This window comes from Ursus americanus, chromosome 12 (assembly GCF_024610735.1).
Source record: "Ursus americanus isolate L20-20 chromosome 12, mUrsAme1.1.p, whole genome shotgun sequence".
Lineage (NCBI taxonomy): Eukaryota > Metazoa > Chordata > Mammalia > Carnivora > Ursidae > Ursus > Ursus americanus.
In genome coordinates, this window is record NC_142138.1 from 70,747,140 (window position 1) to 70,766,634 (window position 19,495).

The following is a 19,495-nucleotide window of genomic DNA, read 5'->3' on the forward strand; positions in this document are numbered from 1 at the left end:
TCCGACACGAAAGCCCACTCTTTGGTTTTGCTGTTACTGCTTCCTGTTGCATAGCTTCATTTTTTTTCTTCATTTGAAGAACTTCTTTTAACCATACAGATGCTGTTAATTTCCTAAGTTTTTCTTTTCTGTGCAGAATATCTTCCATTTGCTTAACTTTCTTCCTTTCGGTATTTCCCAAACCTCTTCTTATTTCTTGCCTCTCTCCTGGGTTTTGTGACAGGGTTTCAGAATGCAGGCCCCCTTTGGCCTGGGATTTTAGGTTTTTCTCTTAGAACCTCTTCCAAGATCTTTGAGATGATATTCTGAGGGTTTTCTGACATTAAGGGCCTTAGCCAGAAGAGTAGAACTTGAATATCAGGCCCTAAGATCATGACACCCTATTTACACTGGCCTTTTTGCCTCTGGCTTATTAACTTAATGAGTACTGACATCATGAAGAATACCTTTGTGTCTCTTGTACTTCACCTTGATGTAGGAATAGCCTTCTGAGCTCCGCTCTACTGGTATTACTCCTTCCTTATTTCAGGGGCTGTCCTGCGGGTGGAAAACAAAGCCGTATCATGTTCCCAGGAATCTCTTCAAGGCACTGAGGGCTTCTGTCTCAGGGGAGTCGTCTTACTGCCTCGGCTTTTTAATTCCTGGGTTTGCAGTACTTACATTTGCGAGTGGCTAGATCATTTTTACTGGTGAATGCACTTTGAGCAGGTAGTGTTCATGTCCGGTTGAAGGTTAGAGGGGTAGAAGTTTCTGAAAGAAATCTGGTGAAAAAGAACGGGTCTGTGGAACTACTTTTAACCTGTCTTGCTTTTGTGAACTAAGGTTTGTTCTTTTTCCCGGAGCAGCTATTTCATAGTTCTCTTGTTTCTATTTTTCCTTAATGTAACTCATTTTTTTATGTCTTCTTTTTGAGGATCAAAAGTGAAATATATGTCCCTTGGAATTTTCTGTGTTCTTTTAGCCAGTTAATTCATTGGGAAACAACACTAAAGCTGTGTGGGTCTTGTGAAGATTTTATAACATGTTCTTCACCTAGAACGGGTTGAGTGAGTGTTCAGTTTGTTTTAATGTACCATCACGGTAGCCGAATGGTGTATTACATGGGGATCATGTGCTAATTGTGACTCTGCTTTTTCCAGGTGCCTTATGCCTCTGGCATGCCCATCAAGAAAATAGGCCACCGAGGTGTTGATTCCTCAGGAGAGACGACATATAAAAAGGTGTGTCTGGGTGGAACCCTTTCATTTTACTCCAGGAAGAGATAGTTCTGTCCCCTTGGTGTTACTCTTCACATTTTGTCTCATTTCTTGATGTCCTAAGCCTTTGCACAAGAGCTGTCATACAGCTTGGACTTCAGAGTTTGCTTTCAGTTCTGGACCACTGTGGGAGGTGCTCAGGCTTCTCAAGGGACAGTGTTCAACCTTTCCATTGAGCGTCTGTTCCTTGTTTGATACAGGGTATGAAGATTTCTTGGAGTCCTGTTTCTGGCCCACGTAAATTTTTCTTGTGTGTTCTCTGCCTTTATTGTACTGTTAGGGACCTGACGTTCTCTGGGAATGGGGTCGAGGCCCTTGTCAATTCAACAGATATTTATTGAGTTCTATGTGCTGAACATTTAGACAAAAAGATGAGTTTCTAGGCTAATTGGAGAGGCACACACTTCAATCTAGTTTTATATATGTGTATATATATATATATAGGGGGGAGATAGATAATTTGGGGGGGCTAGTAATCTCTAGCAGGGTACCTGGTTGGCTCAGTCAAGAGAGCATGCGACTCTTGATCCCGAGGTTGTGAGTTTGAGCCCCACATTGGGCATGGAGCCTACTTAAAATAAACTAATTTCTACCCCTGACATGGGGCTCAAACTCATGACCCTGAGTCAGCCAGGCACCCCTCTAGTTACCATTTTAGTGCCTAATGAGGACTAAGTAGAAATACAAGTAATTTAATACTTGGTGAGAGTTGGGGATGAAGGAAATCATTTAGAACGAAACTGTCCAGAACTTTCTACAGTAATTGAAATGTGCTATAATCTGTGTTCTCCAGTAGTAGCCACTAGTCTTACTTGAATGTGGCTGGTAAGACCGAAAAGGCAGATTTTCAGTTTTTATTTTGATTAACTTAAATAGCCATCGGTAGCAAGTGGCTAGTGTACTGGACAGCACAGACCTAGATGATGTGATATTTCCCATGGGATTGTACGAGCGAGGCTCTTCAATTTGTGTTTTGACCATAGTGTGATAATTTTAAATCTAAACACTTCTCTCAGAAATAATTTGAGTCTTTTTAGGCTTTCTTCTTCAGTTAGGAACTTTTTTTGCCACTCTGTCGTCCTTGGGACACCAATCAGGCTCTGCCTTAAAGGACTGAAACTTCTGTAGCCAGGTAGTCCATCATGATATCAGTTAATTTTAGTTGCATTCTGTATTTCATGAATAAAAGGTTTGGAGATCCCCAGATACTCTGTGCGCAGCAATCTTTGGAGTGAGACTTAAGATTGTTCTCTCAGTACAACATATCTTCCAAATGTTGATACGGATAGTGGCTTCCAGCTATAGATAGGGATAGGCAGGAACACCTTGCCTAGCTGAGGCTGATTCAGACAGCGCTGCCTTTGCTACTGTGTATCTTCATACCCTTTCAATCTTTACCAGGCTTAACTGCCATGTAAAGCAAGAGGATGGAGGAATTGGATTGTCCCGGTTTAGTCTGAAGTACTAGAAGGGCATTTGCTTTTGAGTGCTTCTTCTGGCTCTTCCCTCCTGAGTTTTTATTGTTCTGATCAGATTTAATACTAGAAACTTTCGTCTCGTTTCTCTTCTGTTTCTCAGACAACCTCATCTGCCTTGAAAGGTGCCATCCAGTTAGGCATTACTCACACTGTGGGAAGCCTGAGTACCAAACCAGAGCGTGATGTCCTCATGCAAGACTTCTATGTGGTGGAGAGTATCTTCTTCCCCAGGTACTTAATGTTCAGGGGAATGTCCTGGGAAGTGTGGCTTTTTCATATCAACCTCAGGCCAGTTTTAGGGGTTCAGGTCTAATTTAGGCATGTGCACAATGTCCAGTCTTTAACTTGATCTTGGGGTGATGTGGGAACAGAGGATTTGGAGAGCAGATGCTGTCCTTTGAATGTTTCCGTGAGCCTCTGGCCTTTGGAGTGAGCCCTAAAAAGCAATTCAGTGCACTAGGTAGGAGGCAGTGTGATTCCCTGTGCCATGTCTTAATCCCTATGCTGTGGCTTTGTCCCACTAAGCAACTGACTCATCTGATCCCTCTGGTTTTCTCAGAAGGGATGTATTGACCTGCCTCTGAGTTACTCTGAGTGTCTGCCCAGGGTGGACTCCCTGGGTGACAGGGACTGGTAAATTACAGCTTTTTCTATTTTAACCCCACAGCGAAGGGAGCAACTTGACCCCTGCTCATCACTACAATGACTTTCGGTTCAAGACCTATGCACCTGTTGCCTTTCGTTACTTTCGGGAGTTATTTGGTATCCGGCCTGATGATTACTTGGTAAGCTTCTGGTTCTCAGGAGCCTATGACTCCAGTATCAGAGGGATCCTCCCAAAGGAAGACCCTCTCTCCACAGTCTTGCTGTAATTTTCCTTTAGAACAGAATTGCATCTATACTTAATTTCTGGTTGGACAGGCCCTGGTATTTCTGAACTTCTTGCTCTCTCTTTTCTGGGCCCCAGTACTCCCTCTGCAGTGAGCCGCTGATTGAGCTCTGCAACTCTGGAGCTAGTGGTTCCCTCTTCTACGTGTCCAGTGACGATGAATTCATCATTAAAACGGTCCAGCATAAAGAGGCGGAGTTTCTGCAGAAGCTGCTTCCAGGATACTACATGGTGAGGGAAGAGGAGCACTGGCTACCTCTGCTGCCCACTCCACTCCTGGACAAGGCTGGCTTGTGCTGTCTCTCGTGCTCACTCTCTCTCAGATAAGTAAAATCTTTAAAAAAGAAAAAAAAGGCTCTCTTCAGCAGGGCAACACAATGTCAGCACTTCTGTCTTAAAGATGTAGTTCATTTTGTGGCTTTTTGCCCCATCTCTCTTGCCTCTCTGGGGCTAAAAGGGGTTTTGTTTATCTGTCTTTTTTTTTTTTTTTTTAAGATTTTATTTATCTGAGAGAGATAGAGCACAAGCGGGGGGTGGGGTGGGAGTAGAAGAGGGAGAGGGGGGAGAAGCATATTTCCTGCTGAGCAGGGAGCCCCATGCGGGACTCGATCCCAGGATCCTGGGATCGTGACCTGAGCCGAAGGCACATGCTTAACTGACTGAGCCACGTAGGTGCACCTATCTGTCCTATTCTAGGTATTATTTGACTTAGACCATCCTACCCAAAGTTGAAATTCCGTGATAATTTTGTCTTCTGTTCTTAGGCCACCTCCTACACTAGGGAATGAGGTGGGTTACTTCTCTTGATAGTACTCTACTCCATCTTACTCTGACTGACTGCTCTCAGAGCTTCTGGAGAAGTTAGGTTTGCTTTGCATCACACCCATAAGAATACACTATACCAAGGGCTTAGAATTAAGACTTTTTCAACATGGTCTTTTCTTACACCTCTTTAAAAGACTATACCCATCATATATTGAGTATCCTGACTGATTACTGTATTGGAGGGTCTGTGGCTCAGCTTGGCGGTGATCGATCACTGAGATAGATGTATTGGGAAACTGTAAACAAACATGATGTGGGCTTATGGGCAGATAAATTGTACCTGAATCCCATATAGCAGACCAAGGAAGGTGGGTGGCAGCTTTTACTCTTGAGTTTCACTGAAAATCAGCTGACTTGCTCTCCTGCTTCTTTTTACTTTTGTGCCCTCAGAACCTCAACCAGAATCCTCGCACTTTGCTGCCTAAATTCTATGGACTGTACTGTGTGCAGGCAGGTGGTAAGAACATTCGAATTGTGGTGATGAACAATCTCTTACCACGGTCGGTCAAGATGCACATCAAATATGACCTCAAGGGCTCGACCTACAAACGCCGGGCTTCCCAAAAAGAGCGAGAGAAGCCTCTCCCCACCTTTAAAGACCTGGACTTCTTACAAGACATTCCAGATGGTCTTTTTCTGGATGCTGACATGTACAATGCTCTGTGTAAGACCCTACAGCGTGACTGTCTGGTGAGTTTATCATATTTCCTTCCCTCTCAGATACCAAAAATCTCAGCCACTAAAACAGCTTATTGTTCTTAGGCATTAGATCTGTTTGAGATGGGACTCAGTTCCTTAGCTCCACATGTCCCAGACTTCATTTAAAATAACTTTTACATTAGGTTATTGCTGAGCCTTTACATTTTTACATTCTGTTTATCCTCTCCCACCTGGCTTCATTTTCTTTACCTCTCCTAGGCCTCATCATCCTAGAGTCTCCTTATTTTCATACCAGCACCATCATTCCTCAGGCCTTGGTCCTGCCTGCCAAATTCAGATTTATATCTTGGAAGCTGAGTGCTGCTGAAGAAAATCACACACCTGTGTCTATTCTACCAGCATCTCTGTAGGTTGATGCTGTCCAGACTCAGTATTGTTCACGAGTCCACTTCCTGTTCTCAGCATAGATGTCACATGATTGGCACTATCCAAACCATTTTTTCTTACCCCCAGCCTTGTTTCTCAACAGACTACCTTAGTCTTCTATTCCATATCATCCCTTTGTCCTACCCCCATCCCCAGTTTATAAACATGTATACACCTACCCATCTTTAATCTCCTTTCTGCCCAATTTGGTGGCTTATTCCAAGTCAATCACTTTTTCAGGACTGTTTCTTTAGGATTCTGTTTCAAATCTTGCTTCCTTTCGCTCCCCTGGCTTCAGCCTCTATCACCTGTTTTCTTTCTGCATGCAAGCCAACTTTTATCTCTTCCATCTTAAGGTTAGGAGGATTTTTTTCTTTTTCTTTTTCTTTTCTTTCTTTCTTTTCTTTTCTTTTCTTTTCTTTTCTTTTTTTTAAAAGATTTTATTTATTTATTTGATAGAGAGAGTGAGCACAAGCAGGGGGAGTGACAGGCAGAGGCAGAGGGAGAAGCAGGCTCCCTGTGGAGCAAGGAGCCCAATGCAGGGCTCGATCCCAGGACCCTGGGATCAGGATCTGAGCTGAAGGCAGTCACTAAACCAACTGAGCCACCCAGGTGCCCTTGGAGGATTTTTTTTTTTTTTCCAATGTCTCCATTTGTCCTTTTCATTTATCGTCTCCTATTCCTGCATCAACCCACTGTCATGGCTTTTGCTCTCACCCCTTCAGTTAAACTACTCTCCCTCAAGACCACCTCAGATGCCAAGTAGAGAATATTTCTCAGTCCTTCCTTGCTTTTTCTGCAGCTTGAAAGTTGACTATTTCCACTTTCTTAATGTACCTTTTTGTTTTTGTGGCACCTTTCCCTACTGGTTTTTACATTTCTGATTGTTTTTTTCTCAACCGCTACTGTGGGATCATCTTCCTCTACTCACTCCATAGCGTTGTCCATCCTTGTCCTTTGCTTACTCTGCATCTACTTATAGGGTAATGCCTAGTTTAGTTTGGCTCCTTTGGTTGAAAGGACTGGACACAGTAGAGAGTTGTTTTCAAACTATGCATAAGAATCACTCCTGTGCTTTCTTCATCCCTTTCTCCCACCAACCTAGCAAAATACCCTTGGTTGAGCTGCATCACCAGAGTGGGCTGCTGGAACTGGTGTGAGTGTACTGTTCTGCACCCTGTTCTGGAATGGAAAGAGGGTTGAGAACCATAGGATATAATCCAGGCTCCTTGAGGCGCCTGGGTAGTTCAGTCGGTTAAGCGTCTCCTTCGGCTCAGGTTATGATCCCAGGGTCCTGGGATCAAGCCCCACATCAGGCTCTCTGCTCAGTGGGGAGCCTGCTTCTGCCTTGCCCCCTCCCCCCCTCACTCCCACCCCACTCGTGCGTGTGTGCACTCTCCCTCTGTGTGTCAAATAAATAAATCTTAAAAAAAAAAAAAAAAGAATCCAGGCCCCTTAGTATGACACATCAGGCCTGTCGTTTTGCCTCTATCAGCCTCTGGAATCTGCCACATCTGGCCTTTGCATTTTCCATTTTAGCAGTACCAAATTATACCTCCCTGCACATACTGTGCTGTTTGTTTTATGCTTCCAGGCGTTGAAATAGTCCTTCCTTTATTTATTTGGACTTACTTTCTAATTTATTCTTCATAAACTTATTTGCATATCACTTCCTGATCTCCTCCGTACTATCAATCATGTAAGCACTTCTGTTGTTGCATGTATTAGACTTTATTGGATTTATTTTTACATTTGTTTTCTAAATTATAATATTGTTGAGAACAGAAACTCTTGAGTATCTTTGTGTCCCCATAAACAGGCACAATGCCTGCAGGTGGTAGGGCTTCAGTAAATACTGAACTGAATCAAAGCTGGTCATATAAAGTCCTGCAACAGATAATACTGCATCATGAAATGTACTTTTACCACACTTCCCTTGCGGATTCTTTATAGCACAGATATGTATTCCACGTTCCCTTGAGAATATAATGCTCTTTTCACAAAGAGATACAAGGAAAGAACAAACAGAGAATGTTATGGGCTAGGCAGTGGCCTAATACATATTTACCGAAATAGAAGAAAGCTGAGGGAATAGAAATAATGAGTGACTAGAGGAAGTTAATATATATATTCTTCTCCAGGGAGTAGGAGGAGCAAAGGATAAGCCTATAGTTAACCCTGGAGGTCAAGAATACTTGAATCTTGGGGTACCTGGCTGGCTTAGTTGGGGGAACGTGCAACTCTTGATCTTGTGGTTGTGAGTTTGAGCCCCACATTGGGTGTAGAGATTACTTGAAAATGAAATCTTTAGGGGCGCCTGGGTGGTGCAGTCATTTGAACATCCAACTCTTGGTTTTGGCTCGGGTCGTGATCTCAGAGTCATGAGAATGAGCCCTGCGTCGGCTAAAGTTTTTCTCTCCCTCTGCCCCTCCCCCTCCTTGTGTGCCCCCCCCAAATAAATCTTTTTTTAAAAATCTTAAATATATATATATATATAAAATAAAATAAACTTAAGACAAAAATGAGGGTGCCTGGGTGGCTCAGTCAGTTAAGCGTCTGCCTTCAGTTCAGGCCATGATCTCAGAGTCCCAGGATCGAGTCCCATGTCAGGCTCCTTGCTCAGCGGGGAGTCGGCGTCTCCTTCTGATCTCCCCCCCCCCCCCCCGCTATGTTCTCTCTGTATCACTGTCTCTCTCTCTCTCAAATAAATAAAATCTTTTAAAAAATCTTAAAAAATAAAAAAAATAATTGAGTCAGGAAAGCTGTGAGATCCTGAAAAAAGTCTTCATATCTCCCAAGGCTCAGAACATGGTTTGTTTTTTTTCCTTCCATTAGGTGCTGCAGAGCTTCAAGATAATGGACTATAGCCTCTTGATGTCGATCCATAACATAGATCATGCACAACGAGAGCCCTTAGGCAGTGAAGCACAATCCTCAGCTGACACTCGCAGACCAGCCCCCCAAAAGGCTCTCTATTCCACGGCTATGGAATCTATCCAGGGCGAGGCTCGGCGAGGTGGCACCATGGAGACTGATGACCAGTGAGTGGGCTCAGGGGCACCAGGATGGAGAGCATAGACTCGGCATTTTTTTTTTCTTGAGGAAAAAATGCAGCTCCTGGCGTAAGAGTAGCCCCGATTCAGCAGTTGACAGTCTTAACACTTACAGAACTATAGAACAAGCCTTCTTAAGGATGTAAAAGGAAAGGAGGAGGGCTTAAGTGGGGGATCTGTAGTCATCTGGGAAGGAGAGCTATTGAAGATTAAAACACCTTTCAGAAAGAATGTACTTAGAGTCTTAGACACGTGTCTGCATATTCTATTAGAACTTCACCAAAGCTAATTTACTACAGGCAGCTTTATGGAAGGCGTCTTTCTTACCATCCTGGTTCTATCAAGGAAGTGTATTTACTGAAGCATCATAAATGTCTTGGAAGTGGTTTCATTTTTAAGGTGTCCTGTACTGTGACTCTCAAGAAGAGAGTCCTAGTGGGCATGAATTAAACTACGAGAGTACTGAGGAAGTTCAGAGTTATCTGAGCACTTCCAGCGTTGCTGAGTAGGGGTGACTTTAGATTCTCTCTGGTGGACTTGGGGTCGGAGAATCAGGCGAGTGAGACTAGGAGAGAAAGAGGTTATAATACATATTCCAGAGTGGCTCTTGGGGTTGGAGGAAGGTTTTCACTCTTCCCCAGTTTATGGAAGATGGGACAGTTATGTTTAGGTCTCAGTTCCCTGTCCTGATCTGACTTGAGGTTAGGAGAAGCCCTTATGTGCTAGGCCAGAGATTTTCTTACTGTTTTCTTCTTGTCTTCCGGAGCAGTATGGGTGGCATCCCTGCCCGCAATAGTAAAGGGGAGAGGCTGCTGCTTTATATTGGGATCATCGACATCCTCCAGTCTTACAGGTGAGGAGCGTATGGATTCCAAATGAGGGGCCAGAGTGGTTGCAGATAACCATTCACATTTTTCCTTTAGAGGAGTTTGTCACTAAATTCTACCTGAAACAGGAACAGTGAAGGCGCATTCTAGCTGCTTACCTCATTGGGTTTCAGATGGGGGTTTATTTCCTGGATTTTGCCTGTCTCCCTGGCTTCGTTACCCTGCCACCTTCCCAAACGTAACATACACCTCTGTGGAGAGCTGAGTCAGTCCTCAGAAGCAACAGGGTAGAATACACCGTCTGTCTCTTTGTGAAAAACCTGTGAGATGAGTCCTACTCCACATTGGGATGCAGCTGGAAACGTGTTCCTCTTTTCCTCAGAGGAGAAAAGAGGATCACTGCGTCCTGTGCTAACTATTAACCTGCGGAACTAAGGCAGTGAAGCGATAGGAGGAGCTGGAAAGGTTAGATCCCAGTTTCACCCTGTAAACAGGTTTCCGCTACTGACGGGGACTGGGCAGTCCTTGGTTTACTGTTCCAGAGTATTGTCATACAGTTTTAATTCCCTTCTTCCAGGCGTGCCCATCTGTCCCTTCATTTCTCCTTTTGCAATAAGTGTCCTTGTTTCTGACTTGCCGGGGACATACTAAGTACCCTTTTTCCATGGGGGAGGTAATTAACTTCCCTAGAAGCAGCTTTGATCTCCGTCCTGATCAAACACTACTGTGTCTGTTCTTTGGAAAGCCAGTGTGATAGAGGGAGTGCTTTCCCAGCTGCTTTACTTCATAAAAGAGAAAACTGTCATTCATTTAAAAACTCTGTGACTATGTGATCCACATTTTTCTTGGCAGGTTTGTTAAGAAGTTGGAGCACTCTTGGAAAGCGCTGGTACACGATGGGGTGAGTAGCCGTTTGCTAGAGGCTCTCCTCCTGCCTCCTACAGTTCTGATTTGCCCCCTCAATTTCTTCTTTCTTTCTTATTTCATTTGTGGGTTCTACCCTTCTGCTAGGGTCTCAGCCTAGAGGAAAATGGGCCTTGGACTAAATAGCGATCCTCTCGCTGGCCTCCCCCTCTCTAACTCTGCAGCCATCTCTTCTGCTCTGCAGGACACCGTATCGGTGCATCGCCCAGGCTTCTATGCTGAACGGTTCCAGCGCTTCATGTGCAACACCGTGTTCAAGAAGATACCCCGTAAGTGGCTTCTACCAGATGACCCCCCAGTGACTCCCTTACTCCAGGAGATGGGTGGGCAAGACACCTCTGTCAGGGAACTGCCAAAGCCTCTTCTGCTCTACCCACCTCCCGTGAGAGCTGCTGCCCGTCTTTATGTCAGTCACTCTGTCTGTCCCAGTGGTTTCCGAGTTGCTGCTTTTCCCCTGGCTCTCCCTTCGTGTGTCATTGAGGTGAGGGGCATTTCTGGGAAATTGGTGGGATTGGGGGGAAGAGTGTCATTGTGGGAGTAGGATCCATGCCATAGGCCGAGATGGAGCCAGACTTACAGACAGAGATAGGCAAGGGTATTACCAGTGTTCTGTTTTCTCTTCATATCCCCAGTGCCAAGGAACTCTCAGACTAGGATCAAAGGGTTGATCTGATTTCTGCGTAGCAGTTGTTCTTACTCTCTTCCCTCAGCTTTCTTGGTTTGAAAGTGCCAGTATCTTTCTTTCCCAACCTTCCAATGCTGCTGCCATTGGCAAATTTCCAACTCCTTCCCGTCTCCTCATCATAGGCCTCAGTCATCTCAGTGCAGCAGAGAGGACTTAGGCATGCCAGACAGTCTTAAGAAGCATGGGAAAATCCCTTCAAAGTCTTTTCAAAGTGACATACAAGCAAGTGTAAAGTATCACAGTGCTGTGTGCGTAAGTGCTACAAGGATGCAGAGTGAGAGGGTCATCTTCGTCAGCTTGAACTGGGGGATGCTGTTAAAGAACAAGGGAGGGACGGAATGGAGGACATCTCATCAGGTCGAAGCAAAGCCATGGAGGTTGCGTGTAGCGGGGGCAAGATATGTATGTGTCTGCTTTCCTCTAGGTTTTCTGCTTTCCAGAGTGAAGTGAACAGAGATGTGTGCCCTCTCCTCTGAAGAGTAGTTCATAGAGCCTGTCTTTGTTGACATTAGTCCTTCTTCCCGCTTTGCAGAGCACCTTTGGGTTTGTGTTGGGGATGCTAGCGATTTGTATCTGTATCTTGGTGACGGTTTCTCAGGTGGGTGCTAAGTAGGCTTTCTCTTTCCCTTTTGAAGTGAAGCCCTCTCCTTCCAAAAAGTTTCGGTCTGGCTCATCTTTCTCTCGGCGAGCAGGCCCCAGCGGCAACTCCTGCATTACTTACCAGACATCGGTCTCTGGGGAGCACAAGGCACAAGTGACAACCAAGGCGGAAGTGGAGCCAGGTCAGCGCCAGGGCTGGGGTTCCCATGTGATTGGGCACTCCCTCCCTTCCTTCTGAGCCCTATCTTATCTGCCTAGGACCTCTACTCCCCGTTCCTATCCAGGAAAAGCCAAGTTGCTACATTTTCCCCCCTGTATTTCCCCCACCCCATTTTGTCTTCCTTTTTATTTATTGATTTTCTTCCCTTTTCTTTTTTCCAGGCGTCCACTTCGGTCGTCCTGATGTTTTACCTCAGACTCCACCTTTGGAGAAAATCAGTGAGGTCTCGACTCTTCCTGACCCCTATTTCTCACCTGTAGTTGGAGAGACTTTGCAAATGCAAACTACAAGGTTGGTTCCTTGGCCCCTTTCTTCATGTAATCTTTTCATCTCTCTCTTCAGGTCCTTGGGAACCTCCATAATTTTGTTTTTTCAAGAGATCATTGTTTGTCCTTTGCTCTTTACTAGATTTTTCTGGGTTTACTTTCCTTTAGCTCATCTTTAGTGATTTGGAGGTGTGTCAACATCTCTGCATCTTTAGGGGGAGTGTAGACTTTCTGATAGTCAAAATACGCCCCAACTAACCCTTTATCTCCTGGTGAGTTAGGTGAGAATTCTCAGCTTACTTTGTAAGCCTGGAAATGTTCCTGGGCAGTGAAGAAAATGAACAGTCTTGTAAAAGGATCCATTCTAAAGATAGTGATTTAATTTTGTTACATGGTGTGTTGATTATCTATTCCATCATAATAAATTAACCCAAAACTTAGTGGATTAAAATAACAAATACATATCATAGCTTCTGTGGGTCAGGATTGTGGGTACAGCTTAGCTGGGTCCTCTGGCTCAAGGTCTTTCATGAGGTGTTGGCCACGGGCTCCCATCTCGTCCTAAGGTTCAACAGAGAGGCTTCACTTCTAAGCTCATTTATATGCTTATTGGCAGGATTCAATTCCTTGTGGGTTGCTGGACAGAGGGCCTTAGTTCCTTGCCTGCAGTTAGCTGGGGCCTCCCTTGGTTCTTTGCCACATGAGCCTCTCCTTAGGACGTCCTAACTCAGAACATCACAGCTGGCTTCCCTCAGAGCGAGCAAGTGAGAGTACATGTACCTATACGGAAGCCATAATCTTTTTGTGACCTAATCTCAGAATTGACGTCCTATTACCTGTACTGCGTTCTAGTCACTAAATCTAGCCCACACTCACAAGGAAGGGATTACACAAAGGTGTGAATACCAAGAAGCAGAACTCATTGGGAGCCACCTAAAAAGTGACCTATCACAGTCCCATCTCCTGGCCCCCAGTGATTCCTATCCCTCCCTGTGCGAAATGCATTCATTTGTTCCCATGGTCTTCAAAAGCCTCATTCCATTATAGCAGCGGCTTAAGTTCCAGAATATTGTCATCTGAATTAGGTCTTGATTTGGAGGAGCTCCCCGGGTATTGTTCCTTGAATACAGTTGCTCTCAATCTTTGGACTGGTGAAACTAAAGAGACAGCTGTTCTCTCCCTACCCACCCAGCAGACAGTGGTGAGGCAGTCAGTAGATAACCAGTGAACACATGCCTGTCCAAAAAGAGGAGTGAGGGAGGCACAGAGGAGTCACTGGTTCATAGCTAGTCCAAAATTCAGCAATTGTTGGAGTTTCTTTAATCAGGGGAAATACAGGGGAAAGGCTTGGGAGTAATTCTCCATGACTCTTGACTCTATCTTGTGAACTCTTGGTTTTGCTTTCTGGGTCTTCCTTTTTCATGAAAGTTAGAATCTGTTTGCAGCTGAATAGTTTTCTCAGCCTGCTTCCTGCCAGTACAGTTTTGGGGTCCAGCGGTTTCTTTGTTTTGCACTGTGTCTGTCCCTTTCAGTCCCAAGCTGTGAATGTTTCTGCTGTTATAATGCCTTCAAAGATTTTCTGGGCCTCCCGTGAGTCTCACTGGTATTCAGTCCCCTAGACAAAAGCCACACCCATAGATACCTTCTTCATAAGCCCTCTGCTTCTTAGAGATCCTGTTAAGTTGAGAGGATCTGGGAGATGTTAATCTTTTTGAATGGCCTTTTGTATGATTGAATAGTACTCTAAGGAACCAACTTTGATTTTTCTGAAGTCTTAAAAAAATGTTTTACAGTCATACATACCCTTGGCTTTGTCTCTAGATCGCATTTTCCTGGCAGTGCTTGCTCACAAGCTGTTTCTTAATTTTCGCATTGTTTGGTATCTGGAGGAACTCAGAATTCTCAAAACCATCAAGTCCTGGCAAGCCCTCCTTTTATTTAACGGTCCTTCCCTTAATTTTTTTCTTCTCATTTTACTATAAGCATTAAGAAGGAACCAGGTGGCAACATTAGCACTTGTTTAGAATTCTCCTTAGGTAGATCACCCAATTCATTAGACACATTCTGCTTTTCACATACCTGCATATGACGTTGTTGCAAAACTTTGTTCCACTGCATTACAGGGATCCCCTTTCTTTCACTTTCCTGTAAGATTTTTCTCACTTTCCTTTGAGCCCATACTGGCAACTCCCTCATTCAAGTCTAAAATTCTACAGTATATTCATGGCACTTCTAAACTTTGACTAAAACTGTCCTTAAAGCCCACTTCCCTCTTCCAAAGCCACTTCCACTTTTTAGATTTTTAGTTCAGTAGCACTTCACTTCCAGGTACAAACATTTATGTTATATATATTATTGTGTAACAAATTACCCCCAATTTGGCAGCTAAAAACTACAAACATTTATTATCTCAGATTTTATGTGGCTTCAATATCTAGGAGTGACTTAGCTGGGCGCCACTGGCTCAGGGTCTCTCAGGAGGTTACAGTGAAGCTGTTAGTCACGGAAGTAGTCTCATCTGGAGGCTCGCCCCAGGGGAGGATCAACTGGCAAGCTCGCTTATATGGTTGTTGGCAAGGTTCAGTTCATTGCAGGCTGTTGGCCAATGTCCTCCCTCAGTTCCTTGTCACATGCTCTCTCCATGTGGCGACTAGCCTCCCTCAGAGCAAACAGTTGGTGAGAGAGCTCGAGCCCAAGAGGAACCTAGGTAGGGTCTTTTTGTAACTTAATCTCAGAATTGATATTCCATCACCTGGCCTATATTCTGTCCTCTGGAAGAGAGTCACTAAATCCAGCTGCATTCAAGAGGAGAGAATTACACAATGGCACAAATATCAGGCAGCAGTGATCACTGAGTGCCTACCACACCTGGGAATTGAGGACAGAAGGGGAGGGTATTAGGAAATATTTTTGTAGTACTCAGGAAGCTAAATAGTTAATTAAAACAACTTGCTTCTAAGTCTGGTAGTTTCTTAGCCTCCTCTTTCTGAATCCTGAGTTGATCCTGAAGTGAAATATGGAGAAGCAGTATGAAATTTGACTTGAGAGGATCGTCCTTTCTCCTTCTAATTCTTCTCCTCTCTGCCTCCATTTTTTTTCTCCTGTTAGTTCAGCCCTCTTGGAAAAGCCTGAAGTTGCAGAGTCAGAGTTCACCCATGTGAGTGTCTGGGACGTGGGGGAGGTGAATGCTTTCTTTGAAGGGTATAAAGAGTATCACTGATGGAGTGGAACAGGGAGTTAGTTGGCAAGGTTAGAGGGAATGGGTGCCCCTTTCATCTTGCCTTTTTAAATTTTGTTGAGACCTTGTACTTGGAAGCGGAGGATGAAATAGAAGAAAACTTAACTCTGCCAGTCAGGCTGAAATGAACTTGAATTCCATTCCTGCCTCCTCATTTCATACTTCACATCCTTAACCTTACACCCTTTCCGTTTCCAGTGAGCAAAAAAACTCAGAAGACCTGGAACAAGATTCTACCGGCTTGGTGATCCCAAGGAGCCAGCCCTTGCCCCAGCAATGCTGAGTTTTCTTTGTGGTCATCACAAAAGGAGTATAATGGAGGCTAGGGGAGCTCTCTGTCTCCTTCCTGAAGAAGAACCTCTTCTCCTTCCCCTTCCTTATGAATGGGCATCAGTGCCTCGGACAGTTGAGGACAGCAGCATCTTCTCCACTTCTGAGTTAGGTGGCACGGATTTTCAACTGGCCAGCCTTGGCTTCCACAATTGAATTGTTTTCAAACCCCCATTCTTCCTGCTGGAAGTGGGGTTGCTGGACTTGGTGGTTTTCTTCCTCTTCATCTACCTTTCACCTGGAGCTGGACTCTTAATTTCCTCAGGACAGACTGGCTGGCACATTATCTCCACCTTCACGCTTTCTCTGGAAGAAGACTTGTAATCTTTGTAAAGGTTTTTGGGAGTAACGGTGTTAAGCCAACTTCCACCTTCCTTTTTCTTTTTCCTTAAAAAAAGGAAAAGAAAAACTAGCACACAGCACACAATTTGACGCCAGACAGTTTCAGATCAAAACTGCAGAAGTGTTGGGAGAGATGCCTATTTGTGGGGTTCCCTCAGAAGAGCCCCCTGGTGTTTGAGAAATGGAAGTATGGCACTGCTTTGCCAGGAGCAGCTCCTCTTTAACTCCTCCTCTCTTGATGAATTTCTTAAGGCTGAAGGAATGGAGAGAGTGGGACATGGGGTAATCTTTACCCCTTTTGTTGAAACAGTAGGGCAGTCATGGGACCAGAAGATCAGAGCCCTTGCTAGGCCGGACCCTACTCACTGCCAGGCCATCACGATTATTACTGTTTTGCAATTTGAAATGTATTCTGCTTGTTTTTCTAAATATGAAGACTTAATCAAATGAATTTGGATCCTTCTCAAAAGGAGGTTTCTTCCTTGCTCTTCCCACCTTTTCCGACAGTGTTCTGCTGTTCGAGGGGCTGAGGTGGAGAGGGGACACCTGTGTCCGTTTAACAGTCAGTCTGTATGAGGCTAGAGAATATTTGCTTAGACTCATGGGGAGCCAGCAGATTCTTGCCTAGGTGAGGTCATTGCTGTGCCACATGCCCTGTCTCTTCTCATGCAGAGAACTCGGAAATGGGAGCTGTGTAATCCGTCTGTTCCCCATCTCCAAGAGTTGTGGCTCCCCACCTGATCCTCCTGTCTGGGGACTGAGGGGGCCTGGCATCTCAGGCAGGTCGTTGAATACTGTCCCGTCTCCCATCCCGCCCGACCTTGATAGTAGGTTAGCCCATCCCTCAAGTAACTGTCTATATTAGACACCCCCAGCCAGTTTCTGGCTGCCTGTCTTTGCTGCCATGTTCTTTTTTACAAGAAGGAAAGAAACAATTCTTGCTATTTTTTTTTCATAATTTACTATTTATGATGTATTTAAGTGTTTTATTCAGGACAGAGTTCTGTAGGGAGTGGGAGGGAATATTTGAGGGAGGCTGGGTCTTAGGGAAGGGAATGGGGAATCAGCATTTTTATGAAGTGTCACTATTTGCCTCCACTTTGTATTGTTCAGAAATGGCAAATGCAATATAAAAGTGATAAATACCTGGTTTTAATGTATTAAACTTTCATCAGTTATTTAGACCTCTTGTTTCTTGCGGATTCTTTTTCATACCATCTGCTCCACCTTCCTGCCCCAGCTCGGGCTCAGTGTTGTTTACGTTGCCCTGAGCAAATGCTGCATCCTTGCCAGTGGCCTTCAGTCTGGTGCAGGCTGGTGCTGGCTTCGTTCCCTACCTTCCAGCCACCTCTGCACTTGAACAACTTCAACTTGACAAGGAAAAGCTGTGAATGAATATGAAGGGAATTACTGTAGGTCTGTTGCCTAATGGCAGCCTACTTTAACTGACCGATCTGGGAATCCAAAGCTCTAAGTCTTCCTCAAGTTTAGGGGGAAAGGAGGAGGGACAAAGCAAGCTCGAGGTCATTTGGCCTTTGGATTCCCTCTTTCCTTCCCCTGACCTGATGCTAAGGTGTCACTTCGAGGACCAGAGACTGGCTGCTTCCCTCAGTTCTGTTTTCCGCTTCTATGAGGTTGAGCTTAGTTATTAATTAGGCTTTTTTGCTGTGATGGGAAACGACCAAAGAGGGGGTGCTTGTTCTAAGGCATGCGTGTGGGGAAGTTTGGAGAGAAGCAAGTTAACTAAATACTGTTCTTTCCGCAGTACTATTCCTTATCTTGTTACGATCATTCTACAAATATTTATGCAGGAGCTAGTGAGCAATGCACTGGGTAGCTGGAGGTCAAAAGAAGTAATTGAGCTTCAAGAGTTTACAGGAGGAGCACACACATACTTGTGTGTACACAAAAACGATGTTTTAGGTGGATTACAGTTAAGGGTTTCAGTTCTCTGAGAGGGTGGTACAGAATATATTAGGTGGAAGAAAATGAGAGGTTACTGTGGACTAGAAGTGTTGGAGAAAGTTGCACATGAACCCAAGAGCCTAGAGGTATGAGAGGGGTCCTATTTTGGAGAAGAAGGAAGACCCCACAGTGGAAGCAATGGTGAAGGAGATCTGAGTGAGAATCCTGGAGTAGGTATAGGTGGGGGCCACACGGGAAACGTTGATGGCTAGGCTGAGGAATTTTTTTTTTAAGATTTTATTTGACAGAGCATGAGCAGGGTGAGGGTGTGCAGAAGGAGAGGGAGAAGCAGGCTCCCCACTGAGCAGGGAGCCTGACCTGGGACTCCATCCCAGGACCCCGGGATCATGACCCGAGCCAAAGGCAGACGCTTAACCGGCTGAGCCACCCAGGCACCCCTAGGCTTGAGGCATTTTTTATTTTAAACTGTAGGCAGTGAGGAACTGTAGGATGTTTTTTTGCCTCTAAGTAGAACATGATCAAAATTATTCAGACTACGGATGCCTGGGTGACTCAGTTGGTTAAGTGTCTGCCTTCAGCTCAGGTCATGATCCCAGGGTCGTGGGATCGAGTCCTGCATCGGGCTCCTTGCTCGGTGGGGAGCCTGCTTCTCCCTCCGCCTGCTGCTCCCCTGCTTGTGCTCTCTCGCGCTCTCTCTCTGATAAATAAATAAAATCTTAAAAATAATTCAGACTAATCTGTTGACAAAGTTCTGTAAAAGTAGATAGAACAAGCAGGTCAGACTATGATTTAGGTGTGAGGTGGTGTGGGAGAGTAGAAGTGATGATAAAACTGACAGAACAAGTAGTAATTGAAGGAGGAACTGGGGATTGTCATTTGAATGTGAGTTTAAGTCACTCCTTTAGACTGGATAAGGAAAAAACTCTTTCCTTAATAGAAATCAAATCTGGACCTGTTTTAGGCGTAAGTGGTCTTTCTGCCACCCTTTTGTGGTCACTCCCTCTTCAACTATCCATGCAACTGCCGAGTGGGGGCAGTAGCTGCCCTCTCACAGTCAGAGGGTCCCTCTAGTGGTGAGCGGCAACCGCTCCTACAGCGGGACCCTGCAATCCAAATGCAGGTAGGGCCTGCTAGGGGAGAACTGCGATAACTCAAGGAAACCGAATGAGGCCATAGGATAATAAAGCTGGAGGGGCACCTGGGTACCTCGCTTAGGCATCTGACTTCGGCTCAGGTCATGATCTAGGGATCCTGGGATTGAGCTCCGTTTGGGACTCCCCGCTCAGCGAGGAGTCGGCTTCTCCCCCTCCCCCTGCTCCTGCGCACGCATGCGTGCGCGCGCTCTCTCTCTCTCTCAAATAAATAAGTAAACCTTAAAAAAAAAAAAAAAGGATATGGGGGTCCTGGGTGGCTCAGTCAGTGAAGTGTCAGGCTCAGGTCATTATCCCAAGGTCCTAGGATCAAGCCCCACGTAGGGCTCGCTGAGCCTTCTCCCTCTCCTTCCTGCTCGTGCTTGCTCTTGCTGTCTCTCAAATAAATTTTTTAAAAAT

General features: G+C 45.0%; 1 protein-coding gene across 3 annotated transcripts in view; it reads left to right on the top strand.

Annotated features, from left to right (window-relative positions):
- PIP5K1A (phosphatidylinositol-4-phosphate 5-kinase type 1 alpha) overlaps window positions 1–17,203 on the top strand; it is a 37,218-nt gene extending 20,015 nt beyond the window's left edge. For 2 of the 3 annotated variants that reach the window (XM_045790562.2, XM_045790563.2), the window contains 13 exons: window positions 1,140–1,220; window positions 2,835–2,965; window positions 3,402–3,519; window positions 3,702–3,854; window positions 4,839–5,138; window positions 8,370–8,575; window positions 9,357–9,440; window positions 10,267–10,315; window positions 10,523–10,607; window positions 11,659–11,805; window positions 12,005–12,134; window positions 15,218–15,266; window positions 15,546–17,203. In XM_045790562.2, the coding sequence (XP_045646518.1) occupies window positions 1,140–1,220; window positions 2,835–2,965; window positions 3,402–3,519; window positions 3,702–3,854; window positions 4,839–5,138; window positions 8,370–8,575; window positions 9,357–9,440; window positions 10,267–10,315; window positions 10,523–10,607; window positions 11,659–11,805; window positions 12,005–12,134; window positions 15,218–15,266; window positions 15,546–15,548 (1,536 nt within the window). In that variant the 3' untranslated portion in view covers window positions 15,549–17,203. The remainder of the gene's footprint in view (window positions 1–1,139; window positions 1,221–2,834; window positions 2,966–3,401; window positions 3,520–3,701; window positions 3,855–4,838; window positions 5,139–8,369; window positions 8,576–9,356; window positions 9,441–10,266; window positions 10,316–10,522; window positions 10,608–11,658; window positions 11,806–12,004; window positions 12,135–15,217; window positions 15,267–15,545) is intronic. The other variant, XM_045790564.2, reaches the window with a different exon arrangement.
- The last annotated feature ends 2,292 nt before the right edge of the window (window positions 17,204–19,495 follow it).